This window comes from Canis lupus, chromosome X (genome assembly GCF_003254725.2).
Source record: "Canis lupus dingo isolate Sandy chromosome X, ASM325472v2, whole genome shotgun sequence".
Taxonomy (NCBI): domain Eukaryota; kingdom Metazoa; phylum Chordata; class Mammalia; order Carnivora; family Canidae; genus Canis; species Canis lupus.
The window spans coordinates 82,981,599-83,000,852 of NC_064281.1; the positions used below are offsets into that span (position 1 = coordinate 82,981,599).

Sequence of the window (19,254 nt, forward strand, 5' to 3'; positions counted from 1 at the left end):
GAACATAAAGGGAATGTGAGCAATTTAAATTTCCTATAAGCCTTTCTGTGTTTTCTAAATTTTTGACAATCAACCTGCATTGCCATTGAGATCAGTAAGAAAACAAATCTAAAGGGACTTAAATAATGCTCCATGGGTTGACCATTTTGTTAAGTTACATTGTATAGTAAAACCTCAAATAAGCAGAACCTAACTTGTAATTCATCAGCATTTGGCGCTCTTTTTCTAATAATCTATTTTGAGAAGAGACAAATTACAGGAAAGCAAGCATATACAAGAGAGGAGATGAAAACAGATTTGAATCTGTTTGAAAGCATTGTTCAAATTGTTTTCTAAATATTTTGTTTTGTACAGGTAATATAAGCTAGAAAAGAGCTGTGATAAAATATCATTTTGGTCCTTCATAACTACCAACTGAAGCCACTGTGCTAGTAGCAACAGGTGAAGAGAAAAATAATCAGTTGTATATGAGAAGTAGGCTTTATTCCACTAGGTAAGTCAAATGGTTCATGGGAGTAGAGTGTTTTTCTTCTCTGCAGATAATGAAACTGCTAAGGCAAATTAAAGAGAGCTTACTTTTGGTCAATTCAGAAGGCCTTAATGAAAAAGAATCCAAGAAAGGATAGAGTGGTCTTAGATAGGAGTTTATGACAGAATCGAGCAAAGGAAGACATGATCATGCACAAGACAGGATTAGTAGGCTATAAAAGGTGAGTTTGGTTGATATGCTGGACTTGAGAAATACCAAAGAGGGAAATGGGAGATAGGATCAGACACAGTGGGTCTTGTTACTCAATATTTTGCAGGTCTAGCCCAGAGCTATAGTTCCTAGGCTAAAGGACTGGATTAGGTTTGAGAGAATTCTGATCCATGGAGCCTATAGCTGCAGCCCCATTCATTCCCTACCCTTGCCTTCAATGATCCTTGCAATTCATACTAGAGGGCAGTGCTACCTCCTCTAGGAGAAGTAGTCTTTGGTTTTGAGTTGATATCTTTCTTAGAAACTTCCTTTAGGCCTTGCCTCTGTAGAATTCTTTTTTTTTTTTTCCTTCCTAGAATTCTTAAAAGCTCAGCTTTTGACTGAGACCTAGCTACAAGTAGAGGATGATATTTCATGTCTACTCCTCTGCCATGCCTAGAAAAAGGAATTAGAAACTCTGATCAAGGAAGCTGAAAGGTAACTTCAGCCTTTTCTGAATCCTCTCAAACAGCTCTAGCGTAGTAAAGAGACTATCTGAGGCTGAGAGAGGTTAAGTTTCTGTGAAAAGTCCAGGGATGCTTTGAGTGAAAGTAGTGGGGAAACTGCCGGGAAGAGCTTTTGACTTTAAGCTTAGATTCAGGGTCAGTTGATAATGGAAAAATTAAATATGAGTGAGAAAGGTATCAAGTTATACTCTAGGCATTTCTTTTTTAAAAAAAGGCTTGTTCTAAAAGAATTAACTGCTTTACTGGCTGATATGTTTGGGTTCAGCTGTTTTAATAAAGAGATTATTTTTTATAATAAAAGGGAGGAAAAGCTTGCTTAACTATTTTAAACATGCCTATGACTTAAGTCTTATTGCTTTGGTCCATGTGACTGTGGCAAGCCACTGCCAATAACCCCTTGAAAGTAGAATCTGGAAAACTAAGAGCACAAAGTAAAAACAAATGTTCAAAGGGATTTATTTTAGGGAGCAGGGTAGGGGCTTAAAAGGCTGGGTCGGCAGGAGAAGGGAGAAAAAGAATAAAACTTAAAGGAAATTGCTCAATTCAATCCACTACTTCTGTATCTTTTACCCTGACAAGATCTCTTACATCTCTTCCATCATGTTCAGAATATAACCCTGAGGCCCAGTGAGCTCCTCACCTATCTAGCAAAGACTTCAATTATGTTGCTTCGATTCTCTTTACTTACACAGGAAAAGAGACCATGACAGTTGTGGAAAGATTTTGAATAATAAGCAATAAGAAAACAAAGGAACTTCTTCTTAGCCCTCAATTATCCAAACAACACAATTAAGCAGACTCTTCTCCTTCCCTCTACTTCCTATGCATTCCAGTCAACTGAGGTCACAGAGGACTGAGATTCAGATGTATGTTTGCTGGAAGTTTTTTTTTCCTGGCACTAATCTCATAGTATCTGAGTTATAAATTATGCTCATTAAATACTTTCTAGAGATTCAAACAAAATGAAAAAGAAAACAAAGTGCCTCCTACTTTTTTCTGTGAAAATAGAGACCTTCTTATCTTAGTCCAAATTGGGCCTGCTGTTTTGCAATGACTAAACTTGGAGGTGGTTCTCTACTCTTCCTTAGGTTTCATATCCATTGCAGTTTACATTCAAATGGCCTTTTTGGTGATAGCTGTGTAATGAACAAAACTTATTAAAGTTACTTTCCGGGAGCCCCCTTTCACTGGAATTAGGCTTGAATAACCCCATAGACTGGTCATCCTCAGAGGGTTGTATAGTAATTCATTAATTTCTTGCCCAGGCAGAACAATTTGTTGAACTGGAGTGAGTTTTTCCATTGCCTCACCAAGAGAAGATTCCAATCTCACAACTTTTCACTCCTGGGTAGGAGAAAGAGAACACAGTAAGTATACCTTCTCCATCCTAGGCCTTTCACAGGATTTCAATATGAATGATTCCAAGCCACACAACGCCACTCTATGCAAAGAGCTTGCAAATTGCTAAACTTTCCTGGATTGCTGAACAAATAAACATTATATGTGTCAGGTCTGCATAGCTAGATGTTGCTATTTATAAGGGTTTTTACAAATTTAACAAAAAAGAGGGCATGTTAATATATAAGTAATCTTTAACTTACTAATGAGATGTGTCCTAAACATTTATAAGTCAATGATTTGGAAGTTGGAATGCGTTGCTCCATAGAAACTGTGTTATATATGTGGTGGTCAGGTTTCTAGGCCAGTCTGCAAAGGCTGATTTAACCCACATGAAGCAGTTATATTAGAGCTCTGGCAGAGGTCCTAGGTCCTGAGAGCAGATGGAAAAGCATGCTTTCTTCCCATTCTTTGTGTCCAAAGAAAACCCAGAGCAAAGACTTAAAAATGGGGAAATCTAAACTGACTTTTCCACTCCTGTACTTGTTTTCACCCTTCTTCCATCTCCCAGGGATCCACTGCTCTTATGTTGTCCAAAGACATCTACTATGACCTTCTAGTCTTCATAGCTGCCAAACTTCCTCATTGCTCCTGGTCCTAACCAGAATGAAACTTCCAAGTGCTCCTGAACATCTAGCTCAGTTCACCTTCACTCTGGTATGAGTGATTAATCATCTCTTAACCTCCAAAAGGTACATCTATGATTAAAAGTTTCATCAATACCAAATGAAAAAAACATACCAAATGAAGCCCAATTGGTGAAATTCTAGGGAAAATAACTAGATGACATGATAACCTTTAGGAAGGTTTGGAACGTGGTAGATATTTGGGGACGTGAAAAAGGAGCTACTAGGTAGACAGCATGGCCCTGCCTGAGAGGCAGCCATAGCAGTCAGTTCACCAAAGCTGTGCCCCTTTCACAGCATCTTTCTTTCCTCCACGTCTGACCACAGAGGGCTCCCTAAAGGTTTCAGATTTTCCCCTAACAACTCCCATGACAACAACGGGTGAAAGGCATTCATTGATATTGTGGGTCTTCGGTGAATTGTGTCTATCTCACTAGGAGTCAGCCGAAAATTCATAGAAAGTTGGTAACATTGTAGAATAGGTGGTGTTATTGGATGACATCAACATAGAACATTTAATGAGAGAAGCAAGATGTCTGAGAGCTCTTAGATCTGGATCAAGCCTTCTGATATTTGTCAAGGGTGCTTTTCTTGAGGACTTTTGTGATTTGCACAGTCTGCCAAGGCCACTGTGGTCAATTAACATGTTAATTAAAGCATAAGTGCTAATGAGGCCAAGATCAGAGGTCAAATCCACATTGGGGCCAGTTGGCTTCAATCCATCCCATATACTCACAGCCCATAGAAGCCTGCCCTCTATCAAGGGGGTCCAGATGAGTGAGTATAAATGGCCTAAGGCACATCCATTTTCAGTGCTGGGAAAACACTACAAAGCACACAGCCAGTGATGGTGAGTCAGCTGCAGTGTCTTCTACAAACTCCAAAACATTTTTAGGAACAGATAGATTCTTGCACAGTGCCTAAAATGCCTATGCCACCCCATCAAAGGGAAAACCCTTAAAGAGCTTCCAAGACCTTTCTTGCTGTGAGAGAAAGATAGAGAGATAGAGAAAGAGATTGTGTGCCTATGTGTGTCTGTGTGTTTCCTTCCCCAGGGGAAAGAATGATACTGGAAATTAGATGAATGTGTGTCCCAGCTGCTTAATCTGCTTGTACTGACCAATAGGAAGAAACAGAGCTAGATCCCAGGTGGCAGGACGGCAGAGGGTTTTATAGGGGGCTGCAGGGCAGCCGCATGCTCAGTACTGAAGCCTTTCTGAAGCATAAATATTATGATTTACAGAGGGTACCTGTGATAATTGGAGAAATGAAGACGCACTGGGTTTCTTTAGGAGAGAATCAGTCATGGAGAGCTGACAAAATCAACAGAGGCTAATAGGAAAACAAAATATATGTGTATTTAGCAGTTGCTGCTAGAATTGTGATTATTCTGAAACTATGCTAAGAACATATGCTAAGAAACAAGGGAGCAGGAGTTTATAGAGTGTATGAAGATGCCCTTATGTTTAATTCAGAATCTTGTTATTTCCAATAATATGTGGACAGAGCAATGGGTCTTAGGGTCAAAGTCTCCATAAAAGAGAAAATAAGAAAGTAAGATAGAGAAGAGATACTGACAGGAGCCCCAGAAAGCAATGGATTCCTCAGAGATAAATATATGGGGATAATTCTTGATAATTAGGCTGTTGTTGCTGCTTCATAATCATACCATTCTTGTAGGAGAAGGAGCAATGGGGGAAATTGTCCTGAATTCAAGCCAGGCAGTCAAGGAGTAACCAATCTTATTTTGGTTGGCAATGCCAACCTCAGAAGGGACCAAGTAGTGCCTCCAGTGGAAGTGACATAACATCCCCTAAAAGATGGTCTTGCCAATGGATCCTGGGAAAAGGGGATCATCATAATATTGCTGTATTGCTTAGATATATGTGAATCTCCAAAGACGTGAGGTGGCTCATCATGTCGTCCAGGTACTTGACAATGAAACAGACAGGTGCACCTGTCTGATAACTGAATGACAAGGCCAGCCTTGTTAACATTCAAATGTGTTATCTGTGCAGGAAGCAAGGGCCTCTCAGGCCGGGCAGCTGACCTCCCTCAAATTCAGCTTGCTCTGCAACAGGCCTCTCCACAAGGTTTTTGCTCAATTCAGTGGAGCTTGGAAATTCACCAACTCCATCACACTCTGCCAACAGAGTGTAGGCTTAGACGGGCACCCATGCCAAAGGGAGCCCCAGCTTTGAAAATATGGCAAACTCCTATGCGCTGTTTTCCTGCTGGCCATTACCTTATGGCTTGTTTCTCACCAGCTGTCTTTCTGCTTTTCTTTTCTGGAAGGCTGCAATCTCTACTGGTTGTAAGCCATGGCCCACTTGCCTATGGGGCAGAAGAGACACAAAAATAGTGAAGACAGTGGAGCAGAGTGGGACATAGGAAGACTCTAATTAAGTGTGAACTCTACTTACCCATCTTTGCCCATTGGTGGGGGCACAGGAAGGGGTTTTGTGAATCCCTTTTTTCCAACCAGCCAGAAAGTCTCTTCTGTGCCTTTGCCCTTATTATAGAAAATACAGAAAATCTTAAACATGCTATAACCGATTTTCCCAATTTTCCTTATTTTCTGGTCAATGGGGTATAAGCATTCAGTTGGGCTCAGAATTGGCTCTGTTTCACCCTCGTCACCATTCCCTGGAGTCTTCCTTCCTACACAGCTTCCTTACTATATATACCCGAGCCTCAGGCAAGTTCCATAAGCTGACACAGCAAGCAGATGAAAAGTTAACACCATTTGGTGGCACCAGGGTGGCTTAGTTGGCTCAGCTTCCAACTCTTTATTTCCGCACAGGTCATGATCTCAGGGTTGTGAGATCGAGCCCTGCATCGGGCTCCATCCTGGGCATGGAGCCTGCTTAAGATTCTCCTTCTCCCCTTCTCCTTCTGCCCCTTCCCCTCTCTAAAAAAAAGAAAGAAAAAGAAAAATGAACACCATTTGAAGCTGTCATCCAGATGCTTTGTCTACCCACTGTCACATAGCTCCATCGTTGGGAATGTGTGGTTGTTTGGCTTCATAGAAACCAAATATCTGGATGCTGAATTCAAGATTTTGTTTGTCATTTTTGCCCTGATCTTTTAGCCTTAGGCATCCCATTGTCTTTTGTATCTAGAGTACAAATATTCAGAGTCTATCTCCCCCAAACACTCGCCAAAGGCTCTCACGAAATTCAAAAATTGGAATAGATATGGAAAGCAGGCTGTGCAACTTTAAAGGCCAGGGCATCCTGGCTGCTTAGAGCAGTCCACATTTCTTTAAAAAAAACCATTTTATTTATTTATTCATGAGACACACACACACACACACACACACAGAGAAAGAGAGAGAGACAGACAGAGAGAGAGAGAAACACAGGCAGAGGGAGAAGCAGGCTCCATGCAGGGAGCCCAATGTGGGACTCAATCAGGGGAATCCAGAATCATGCCCTGACCGAAAGCAGGCACCAAACCACTGAGCTACCCAGGTGTCCCAAGCAGTCTACATTTCTGCAGTGTTCTTTTTTCCTTCCAAGGGATTTTCACAGGTAGAGAGAGACCCCAGGGAAGCCTCCATCTACAGCCCAGTTTCTTGGTTGTCGAGAACCATGGATTCTGAGAAGAAAAAAGGAGTGTAAACTCCATCTGGTCACCCCAGAGCCTAAGTGATGACCTCAGAGGAGCCAAGTTTTCTGCCTCTGCTTCACCCTCCCCTCTTTCCAACAAGCACTCTTCTCAATGTGTTTCACTCTCCTCCTTTCAATTGTCTTTCAACTGTTCTTTCATTTCTTCCAACCCATAAGGGAAAAAAATGTGTTTACTAAGACTGAGAAAAGTAATGGGATGTGTTTCCAACTCATTAACCTGAAATATGGTCTCACTCTTGGCTGATCTCATTTGGAACAGTTCTAAATTGTTTAACTTAGCAATTCAGTTAGATTTGACCCCCTTTAAATATCAAATTCATTTTTCTCTATTATATATCACATATATTCATCCCTTAACAATAATGCAACAACAACAACAATAATAATAATAATAAGCACATTTAATGGAAGAATCTAAAAGCATTTTGCAGGTATTTGGCTCAAGGCTCTGAATAAGCCCACTATAGGCAAGTAGGAAGAGAATACCACAACAGCCCAATCTTCACTAGCTGGCAACCAACTCACCCTAAACCTCAAATAATTGGACTGTTTGGAGCCACTCTGTTTTCAGAAGTGAACAACTTTAAAATATACTCATAACACCTATTATATTTATTCTACCCTCACTATACCAGGTGTAGAAATACAGAAATGGCTCTGTGCTTTAGAAGCTCACAGTGTCGTTAAATAAAAACACTATCAGGCCATGTTTTGGGCTCTAAATACAAGCCCAAATCTTCTGCCCTCCTAAGTTCTTTTCCTCACAGTACCTAGTACAGTGTCTCATACAGAACAGTTGTTTAGTACATAGACTATTCCATTAACTGGAAAACTCAATCCTTGAGTACTTGGAATACTCAAGGTGTCATTGGACCTCACTTTGCTAAAACATACTCTTAAAGCTCAAATTTGAGGATCCCAACTCCCAAGCATATTAGGCTATTTGTCTTGAGATCTAGAGACTATAGGCACAGCATGCCAATCCCCAAAGGAGCTTTGTAGATTCCAGGATTGTCCAGATATTTGGGTGAGTCCTGGGACACACACTGGGATGCCAAAACCAATGATTGCAAAAGAAAATGGGAGTGTTATGGACTCAGGCAAGCTTCCAAATCAAAGAGTATGCAGGGGAGCCCCAGGGGCTCTCTGAGGTTATGGAGCCCATCCAGGAGAATTCTTAGAATCCTAGCTCTCTGTTTACCCACCCTATTTCCAAAATTCTGCTAAAGAGAGAAAAGGGGGAAAACAAGTATGCAACCACTAAAACCTAAAGCAAGCCCTTTGACTTAGTATCAATCCCTAGGCAGTCCTGGAAACCCCCCCCCCCCAAATAATAGCATCTTACTTTGGCCTGACACTTTTAAGACACTTTGGCATATCCTGTCTTTTTTAATTCTCACAAAACCTCTAGAAGGTGGGCTTATTATTAACTTCATTCTGAAAAGAGGGACACTGAGTTTCATGGAAATTAAATGATTTGTCAATAAGCACGCATAGCTGGAACTTGAACCCAATTTTACTAGAGTCCAAGTTTTACTTATTTTCTTTTTACTATGAGTTAGCTATTTTTATTGAGATATAACTGACATACAACATTATATTAGTTTCAGGTATACAATATAATGATTTGATATATATTGCATGTATACTGTAAAATGTTCATCACAGTAAGTCTAGTTAACAACTTAGACTCCAAATTTTAAATGCTCTTCTTTCTATACCATGTAACTTTTCCAACACCCTGGAGTCAAGGGACAGGTCTAGAGGCCAAAAAGCAACTGTTGAGAATTTTAAAGATTGTGATTAATGAGCTTCCTGATAATCACAGGTCAGAAGAGGCTTCTATGTAAAGAAATGGAAGCACAGAGAGGATAAAATTACTTGTCCAGTGTCACACATTGAGTCATTGATGGGACAAGAATTAGAGACCAGACATTTTGACCTTCATGACTCTGCCAACACAACCTCATTATTTCCTTTTTTTTAAGAGATGGGGGTTGGGGTAGGGCAGAAGGAGAATGAGAGAGAAAAAAAATCTTAAGTGGGCTCCATGCCTAGCACAGACCCTGACACAGGGCTCAGTCTCACAACCCCAAGATCATAACCTGAGCTGAAATCAAGAGTCGGATGCTTAAGTGACTGAGCCACTCAGGTGGCCCCAACCTCCTTAGCTCAATTGCTGGTATATGTGTGCATGTGCACATGTGTGTGTGCACATCCTTATACATGTGCAAACATATATATGAGTGTTAGGTGTTGATGATAGGGGTGGAAGTGGTTGGGGAAAAAGAGAAATCACAAATCAAACAGGACTACAGCTTAGGGGCCTGACAATCAAATCCTATTTGGCCCCAGAATTCAGAGACAAGGTCACAAGTGTCCACCTCTGGCAATGACATAAACTGGCTTAGAACAGCCATTCAGGAAAGTCTTCTCAGAATGTAAATGTACCTAAGAGGCCCTAGTAAATACAGCTGATAAGCCTAGATATATACAAAGGCTCAGCAAGAAGCTTCAGACGTCAGAAAAACAATAACTGAAATAGGACTCATGTAAGAGAAGAGGTAATAAGACGACTTATCACTAGGCAATTAGGAAAGAAATTTTTAAAAAATAGAATTGGCCAGTTACACACTGATGATTTGTTGCCAGTACAGAGGGGATTGGAGCAGGCAGTAGGACAACTTCTCAGAGGCTGAGCTTGTCAACTCTAAATGAGTCCTTCCCCAATCTACCTCAGCTTTCTCAGTTTGATGTCTTTCTTTGTAACCCCCACCCACCTAATTACTCAACTGCACTATGTTCTCTTCTCTCACCCAATCCAATCTACACCTTTGATTCCACTAGGGGAAACAACTAAGTGTTACCACTCCAGTGAAGGAGATAGAGTAGGAAAAGAGTGTTGTTATTGGATCCAATCCTTGAGTCCAAGAGAAGAAGCTCTGATAGAGGAATTTCAAGCATCAGTCAGCTGGAAGGAGAAGATGATTTCAACTACCATCTTTGCCATCACAAAGGCTATCAAATGTGGCCCTTCTGACCTATGTACTAAAGTGATTCTTGCTCTCTAGCAACACAAAGTGAACAAGGGATGGAAATGTTGAATTAGAATTTCTGAAGTGTGCTGGTGAGATGGTCTTATTGGGATATATTGCATGTCCCCAAAGAGCAAGGAGTCTTCTGTCCCCTGGTCCCTAGTATGTAATATCCAATACCTGCCTCTGGTTGGGGGCAGAGGTACAGAGGCAGAAAGGACCTCCCATTTTCTCCTTTCTTTGAGACTTCCTATTCTCTTCTTTCTTCACATTGCTCCTTCCTTTCCCCTGCCCCCCCTTCTCTCTCATTATCTCCCTCTCAATCAGGAAGCCTCTACCACCTCACTAAGCAAAGTCTGACATGGCCTTAGGGGAAGCTCTCCCTGCCTCTTCCTCCAGCTTGCTATAGCATGTTCCCAAATTCCTTGGGGTAAGGAAAACTGTGAAGCTGCAAAGGGTCCTTTTGAAGTAGCCCTGCTTTTGTACTCCAAACACCCAAAGGTATGATTTGTTTTTGTTTTGTTTTTGAGATTTTATTTGGGCTCGATGGGCTCTCAATCCCATGACCCTGAGATCAGGACCAGAGCCAAAACCAAGAGTTGGGCACTTAACCAACTGTCCACCCAGATGCCCCATACCACAATAGATTAACTGTCTTGATTCTTTCCCTTTTGCCTTCCTACAATCTTATCACTAAACCAAAGGGTGATTTTTCCTATTGTTTCTCATCACACTAGAATATAATCTAAAGTCCTTCCAATCGGAGGACAATCATCATATGGTTTCACTTATGGGCAGAATATAAGAAATAGTGAAAGAGATTATAAGGGAAAGGAGAGGAACTGAGTGGGAAAAATTAGGGAGACAAACCATGAGAGACTCCTAACACTGGGAAACAAACAGAGGGTTTCGGAAGGGGAGGTGGGTGCGGGAGGGGGGGAGGGGGCAATGGGTAACTGGGTGATGGGCACTGAGGAAGGCACTTGATGGGATAAGCGCTGGGTGTTATACTACATGTTGGCAAATCGAACTTAAATAAAAACAAATGTAAAAAACAATGAAGAAGTTGTCTATTCCAAAGATATGATTGTTCCCGACTGGAATTTGGGGGGCAATAAAAACCATGGGGGTGTGGGCATATGTCTCCTTTTCAGTTGCAAAATTGTCACCTTTTCAGCTCTTCAGCTTTTAAATGATGGAATCTGTGCCCAGCAATACTGAGAGGAAAGTGCCTCAGGAAATAAAGCCACCTTTATCCTCCTCTGCTAAGAAATGTCAATATAGAGAGGGATCACAAAAGCCTTGAGTGATGTGATTCACTGTTCAAATAATATTGCCACTCCCATCATCTCACTGAGTTTTCTGGAGAGGTGGGAAAAGAACCTCTGTCCACTCATAAATGACTCATCCCATCTGCTAGAAGATATTAGGATCCATTGGAAGTGAAAAACTAGAACTAGCAAGGAAAGGAAGTGATCAACTAGAATCAAACCTTCCAAACTTTAACTTCTGAAATTCTTTTACATGTAAATTGCCACTATTTGAGGAAGGCTTGCCAATGACAGGAGCAAAGTGTGCATCACTCAGTACCTGGGTTTTGCTTTGCCCAAGTATAATCACTGAGAAAATGACTCTCATGCACCATGGTACCATAGAAAGAGCACTGAGTGAGGAGTCAGACCTCCTGGGTTTTGGCCTGATTCTGCCATCAATTGACTGTGTGACCCTGATCAAGTTACTTCACCTCTCTGGGCCTTGGTTCTTTGTCTAAAAATGAAAAAGTTAGATGATCAGATGTCTAGAGTCTCATACAAATGGAGAAGCCAGGGGCTCTGGGGTTACCAGAGGAAGATGAAAAGAATCCAGTGGAGATGGCAAAAAAGAAAGAAAGAAAAGGGAAAATTATCTAATCCTGAATCCCAGATCAAGAGATAGACATAACAGAGAAAAGGTGCTACAAAATGTTTGTCTTTCACAGGAACTGACTTTATTCCTCCTGGTCCTTGGGAAAAGACATAAAGCCACTCTGTAAATGGAGGGGGGTGTCAATGGTATGGATGAAAAATTAGAAAGGTGACCACTGAGCAGGCAAATAGACTTTGGCTTATTGAATCATGTCTGGAATTGCCAAAGATGAAACAAAATGGAAGTTAGAAGATGTAAATAATAGTGCAACTCACTGAAAAGCCAAATTCTGGGCAATCCTTTAAGAAAGAAAGATGCAGCTCATAGTCTGAAAAATTCAGAAGGAGTTCTAACAATCCTCCTCACTGTAGCCATATTTTAAAGAGAAGAAAACTGAGGCAAAAAGGAACACTCTCTTGGGACCATAAATTGGCTTGGAAATTCTGCCCAAATTATAGCTCTAAGTCTCAGACATCCAGGTAAACCCTTTCGGCAGATGTGTCCAAGTGGTTTGATTAAAACACACACAAACACACACACACACAAACACACACACAAACACACACACACACACACACACACACACACAAAAGGACATTATACCCTGAGCTCTGTCCTTCCTCGAAGCTCCACTTCATAGCCCTCACTCAGAGCTTGAAGAATTGTCACCGTGCTATGACTGACATGAATGCGGTAGGCTGTAAAAGAAAGACAGGTGTGATTTTGGATTCTTCCAGGTAAAATCAGTGAGAAAATATTAATGTAATAAATACCCCCCTCCTTTTTTTTTTTTTAGTGACTCTACACATTTTATTTTTTTTTAATTTATTTTTTATTGGTGTTCAATTTACTAACATACAGAATAACCCCCCGTGTCCGTCACCCATTCACTCCCACCCCCCGCCCTTCTCCCCTTCCACCACCCCTAGTTCGTTTCCCAGAGTTAGCAGTCTTTATGTCCCCCCTCCTAAATGAAGGAGACCCTAAGGAAAGTCCCAGAGAGAGAGAGAGAGAGCTTCAGGTAGGCTTTCACAGGAGGAGGAAAAGAGAGTGGTGGCCTTCTTCTCCAGGCCCAAATAAGGTGTTAGCTATAGCACCTATCAGCCTCCTACACACTATCTCAGATGAAAGGCCATGCAATAGAAAGGTGTTAATTTAACTCCAGGGTTGTGTTTGAGAAACCAGCTACCACTACTGTGCTCTCAGCTGAAATGTGACCTCCTCAGAGGGAAGTTAGGCTCTAGCAGCTTCATCCACAGGCTACTGCTAAAGCAGAGCTCCCGAGGTCTATATATCCTACTTAAGAGACAAAAGGGTGTCTTTTAACATGCACATTCGTACAACTATCTTCCAATACTGCTGCACTTAAAATAACATCAATAAAAAAAATGCCCCAAGATCTCTGTCAACATTCTATGGCAATTATAGATTTATAAATTTCCTTTGGGTAGATGCATCTAGCTGTGTACACACACGAGTGTATCTTTTCCAACTAATGAGCCCAACTTGGGATAAGAGTGTTAACATTGTGGACTATGACTAAAAATTTTATGTAGCAACTAAGTGGAATTCTTTGGTGAAGAACAATCATTTATTATTAACTCAGATAGTATCCTTGACTTTCTTGAAAAGTATTATCCTATGAAGTAAGATCTTGTTCAAGTTGAGTCTTAAATACAAGTCCAAGAGTTATTCCCACACATACTTGAGAAAATAATTCTTTTAGAAGCTGAGAACAATCTAAGCAGGAAGGCATGGCTGGAAAGAATTTCAAGAAATTTCTATGTGTTCTCGTAATAACTTGCAGATAATAACATAACATAATAACATAACTTTCCTTCGAGCTCAATACTGTTATTTGTGTCTTACTCACTAATCCATGGTCACCCAAAACCTCTGCTCAGAAAGGGTTCCTAAAAGCCACATGCTCATCTAGGTGCCCCGCTAGCCAGCCCCCTGTGCCCCATTCCACTAGCATCTGGTGGTCAGTCATAATCCTACTAGCGAGGAATACACAGGTCAAAAGAGAGAGACAGCTCATTCCAACTAGCACTCAGGGGTGTGGCAAGGAGAATCACTCCAGAACTGGGTCACCAGCTACTTCTATTCCAGAGTAAGTGAATTCAACTGGGCATAAAGTGGATATTGATGAAATTAATTTTTAATAGACCTATGACATATCCTGGTCTCATATTCAACATGAGGCTACCTCTACAAATCTTCAGTCAGGTGTGGAGCTTAATGCCCTATTTTGGTCCCAGTCATTAATTTCCAGAAAAGCACACTAACCAGCTCTTTTAGTGCTGAGACCACATATGTCTGCTTCTTTGTTTCCCTCACAATGCCTTCCTTGCATAGTCAGTACTTAACAAACAATTGCTGTGTATGATTCACTCTTTTCTTCTTCCTAGCTGATCACTGGACAAGGTGCTACCTAAATCTGAAAATTCAGTTTCTGCTCTCAGCTCTCTTTCCAATATGAAGTGAGTGGAGTTTCCCTGGTGCAGACCAGAATATGACTTCAGTCTTCTACAAGCTTACATCAGTCCAGTGTGCTGTGCCAAATCTGCATTGTGATTCCATGATCAATTTCACTTCATCTTGGGTTGCACTTTAAGAGCAGTCATATGCATGCAGTGGTTCCTGGATGACTACTTCCATGGCTTCTGCCATGTCTGTGGAGTTCGAAGACTTTCCCAGATGTGAGAAAATTTATTCTGACAACAGCTTCTAAGTTCTGTGCTGCCTCCTTAATCATGGCCGCACATGCTAGATTGACTAAGACTGGACCCATTGTGCAAGCCCATTTCTGCACATGAGTGATGAGGAGTGGGGTCAGACAGAGCACCACCCACTGTGATATAGGCCACCATATCATCAGGGACTAGTCTGCATATACTGCTGGAGTTTGGGAAGAGTTTATCTTGTCTAGCAGCTGCCAAAGCCAGGGCTTCTACGAGCTTAAGTGATTTTAAATAGAATACCCATGAAACCTGTGTATAGTACCTATTATTGTTTTCTGTGCTTTTCCTATATTAGTATAAACAAATTTTTGCTCAACCATGATAAAGGTAAAGGTATGTTGTGATTCTGACATTGCCTTAGTACCAGCAGAAAATAACCAATAAAGAGGTGCCAGTAACAGACAGATGGCGTAAATGTTTACAGTTTTATTCTCAAAGAAGGGGGAAAGAAATGGTATTTTGACACCATGCCTGTTTTGATAGAAACTAAAGGTTTTATATACAGGCAAATTGGAATTAATTATTTCAAAATTCCAAGCTCCTTAGACTGAGGGATTATTGCTAGCTAAATTCAATGGGGCTATTTGATAAAACCAGAACTCCTGGGATCCTAACTAGTTCAGAAAGAGGACTAGAGCAGCAAACAGCATTTGGGTGGGAGGCAGCTGATTCTGTGTGTGTCTCCACAAACTATTTGAAAAACTAAAAATGCCAGTCCCCTACTTTCTCTTTTCTAAACATGTCTTCCCCGAACCCACTAGGCTAGCCATTTTTTTTTCTTTACCCAAAGGACATCTTTAGTTGCTTCAATCAAATTGACTATTTCAGTGTCACTTAGCTACAGCTTCATTTCTGTAACAAGAAAGGTACATGTTTAATACAACATCACCCCCTACTGGCTTGCCATTAGAAACCAGGAAAAAAATGTGTGTAAAATCTTAATCTTCTCAAATTATCTTACTTTTTCAAAAAACATTAAAACATCAGGTATTCTGCTCTCCTTCCCTCTCTTGAAGAATAACCACTTTTTCAACGATAGGAGATTACCATCCCATCCCATCACTTAGAGACTCACGTAACCCTGTTGATTCCATCCGAGAAGCTGTGTTCACAGTGTCTCCAAATAGGCAGTATCTGGGCATGGTAAGGCCCACCACTCCAGCAACAACTGGCCCTGTAGAGTAGCAGTCAGTTGGCATTATAGTCAACAGGTATACAGACAGATGCTTAGATCTGTCAACGGGGACAAATAAGCATAAAAGCCAAACCAGAAAGGCCTCAGCAGAGACTCAGGATCCAAGCATGTTTGTTGCAATTAAAAAAAAAAAAAACTGAGCCTTTGTTATGTCTTAGGGTTGGAAAGAGGGATCTCATGGGGCTATTCATTTCCCAAGAGAATTATTGCTAAGACAATTGGAAAATCTGAAAAGAAGTAGAATTGATTTTCAATCATTTGTGTTAGGAACATGGACAAGCAATATGCATAGATAATTGAAGAATTTTTAAAAATATTTTATTTATTTATTCATGACAGAAACACACAGAGAGAGAGGCAGAGACACAGGCAGAGGGAGAAGCAGGATCCATGCAAGGAGCCCAACGTGGGACTCGATCCCGCGTCTCCAGGATCACACCCCGGGCCGAAGGCAGCGCTAAACCGCCACCCGGGCTGCCCTTAAGAACATTTTCTATTTGCCATTAGAATGTATTTTGTTCTTACATTTCAATATGGCCATGTTAGGTGTTCAGACAGTGAACATTACTTGAAAAAAATTTCAGAGACCATTTTGAAAACCTAATTCAGGAGTATCTAGAAAGTTCTCCACCATTACATTTCTGGACTCTGCTTTGTTTCTATTTAAAATGGTTCAACATTATCTTTTTGCTATTTCCTGAGTTTAAAAAAGAAATTGTTTTTTGCTTCAAAAAGTTATTTCTTTAAAAAAAAGTTATTTCTTTAATTTATAAGGATAAAAATAAATAAGAACTACAAAACTCGGGCAGCCCAGGTGGCTCAGCAGTTTAGCGCCGCCTTCAGCCCAGGGCCTGATCCTGCAGACCCGGGATACAGTCCCACAGCAGGCTCCCTGCATGAAGCCCGCTTCTCCCTCTCCCTCTGCCTGTGTCCCTGAGTCTGTCTCTCTCTCCCTCTCTCTCTATGTGTCTCTCATGAATAAATGAATTAAATATTAAAAAAAGAACTACAAAACTTACGTTTTTCATACTAATTCATTTCTTACCCATTCATATGCATTAATAGAGCACTGAGCTAAGGCACCATGATGAATAAAAAAGAAATGTAACACATGGTCTCAGTTCTTTACGAGTTTATAGTCAAAGAGAAGAGACTACTAAACAAGAAGCAACTAAGCAACAACCCGAGACAATGTATAATTGAAGTAACATAAATGGTAAAAGCAAAAGTGCTGTAATAATTTAGAAAATGGGAAGGGTTTTCTTTTTTTGGGGGGGGGAAGGGTTTTCTTATTAGGACATGGTTCAGTCAAGAAGAATGAAGAAGGCGGGATTTTATTTGAATCTTGATGGGTGGGTAAGATTTGAGTAGGAGAAAAGGGACATGAATCATAGATTTGTGGTTTAGATTGAGCATGGAATCTTGGGAAGCTCTTAGAGAAAGCAGTCAGCCTAGTTCAGGGGCTAGGGAAAAACTGGAGTCAAGATTGAATATTGGGCTGCACAAGATTGAGGACCTTGAACCACTAGAGAATTTTGAGCAGGGAATTATGTGACAATGATTTTTTCCTTTTTTCTTCTCAGATCAGTGTATAGAATGCATTAAAAGGGGAGAAAGTAAAATCAGGGAAACCTGTTAGGTGGCTGTTGCTATAATGCAAGCATAAGGTTGTGAATACAGGGAAGGAGATGATGGGGAGGTGAAAGAGAGACATTGTGAAAGGAGAATCAACAGATTTATTGGCTAACAACCATGAAGAAATTGGCGTGGGCTTATGGTTTGTGGAAAAGGTGACTTGAACTTTTAGACATGTTGAATTCGAAATAATGGTGAACCATCTAAGAAGACATATACTGAAGAGCATTGGAGATGTGGAACTGAAGCACAAATGAGAGGTGAGGACTTTTCTTTAAAAGAAAAATACTGAACACTTGCTGTGTGCTAAGCATTCAGGATGCAAACATGAGTAAGAAAAGTTTCCTGTCCACAACAGGGATGTCCACTCTCACCACTGCTATTCAACATAGTACTAGAAGTCCTAGCCTCAGCAATCAGGCAACAAAAAGAAATAAAAGGCATTCAAATAGGCAAAGAAGAAGTCAAACTCTCCCTCTTCACAGATGACATAATACTGTACATAGAAAACCCAAAAGACTCCACCCCAAGATTGCTAGAACTCATACAGCAATTCGGCGGTGTGGCAGAACACAAAATCAATGCCCAGAAATCAGTGGCATTTTTATACACTCACAATGAGACTGAAGAAAGAGAAATTAAGGAGTCAATCCCATTTACAACTGCACCCAAAAGCATAAGATACCTAGGAATAAACCTAACCAAAGAGGTAAAGGATCCATACCCTAAAAACTACAGAACACTTCTGAAAGAAATTGAGGAAGACACAAAGAGATGGAAAAATATTCCATGCTCATAGATTGGAAGAATTAATATTGTAAAATGTCAATGTTACCCAGGGCAATTTACACATTTAATGCAATCCCTATCAAAATACCATGGACTTTCTTCAGAGAGTTGGAACAAATCATCTTAAGATTTGTGTGGAATCAAAAAAAAAAAAAAAAGGTTTGTGTGGAATCAGAAAAGATCCCGAATAGCCAGGGGAATATTAAAAAAGAAAACCATAGCTGGGGGCATCACAATGCCGGATTTCAGGTTTTACTACAAAGCTGTGGTCATCAAGACAGTGTGGTACTGGCACAAAAACAGACACATAGATCAATGGAACAGAATAGAGAATCCAGAAGTGTACCCTCAACTTTATGGTCAACTAATATTCGATAAAGGAGGAAAGACTACCCACTGGCAAAAAGACAGTCTCTTCAATAAATGGTGCTGGGAAAATTGGACATCCACATGCAGAAGAATGAAACTCGGCCATTCTCTTACACCATACACAAGATAAACTCAAAATGGATGAAATATCTAAATGTGAGACAGAATCCATCAAAATCCTAGAAGAGAACACAGGCAACACCCTTTTTTAACTTGGCCATGGCAACTTCTTGCAATATACATCCATGAAGGCAAGAGAAACAGAAGCAAAAATGAACTATTGGGACTTCATCAAGATAAAAAAGCTTCTGCACAGCAAAAGAAACAGTCCACAAAACTAAAAGACAACCTACAGAATGGGAGAAGACATTTGCAAATGACATATCAGATAAAGGGCTAGTATCCAAGATCTATAAAGAACTTATTAAACTCAACACCCAAGAAACAAACAATCCAATCATGAAATGGGCAAAAGATATGAACAGAAATTTCACCAAAGAAGACATAGGCATGGCCAATATGCACATGAGAAAATGCTCCGCATCACTGGCCATCAGGAAAATAGAAATCCAAACCACAATGAGATACCACCTCACACCAGTGAGAATGGTGAAGATTAAGAAGACAGGAAACAACAAATGTTGGAGAGGATGCGGAGAAAGGGGAACCCTCTTGCACTGTTGGTGGGAATGTGAACTGGTACAGCCACTCTGGAAAACT

At 40.6% G+C, this 19,254-nt stretch overlaps 1 protein-coding gene across 1 annotated transcript in view; it reads right to left on the reverse strand.

Moving 5' to 3' along the window:
* Positions 1 to 1,664: 1,664 nt before the first annotated feature.
* GUCY2F (guanylate cyclase 2F, retinal) overlaps positions 1,665 to 19,254 on the reverse strand; it is a 98,374-nt gene continuing 80,784 nt past the window's right edge. The window contains exons 15-19 of the mRNA XM_025431863.2: positions 15,622 to 15,720; positions 12,406 to 12,500; positions 5,654 to 5,742; positions 5,476 to 5,564; positions 1,665 to 2,550 (exon numbers count right to left, since the gene is read on the reverse strand). Coding sequence (XP_025287648.1) covers positions 5,477 to 5,564; positions 5,654 to 5,742; positions 12,406 to 12,500; positions 15,622 to 15,720 — 371 coding nt within the window. The 3' untranslated portion in view covers positions 1,665 to 2,550; position 5,476. The remainder of the gene's footprint in view (positions 2,551 to 5,475; positions 5,565 to 5,653; positions 5,743 to 12,405; positions 12,501 to 15,621; positions 15,721 to 19,254) is intronic.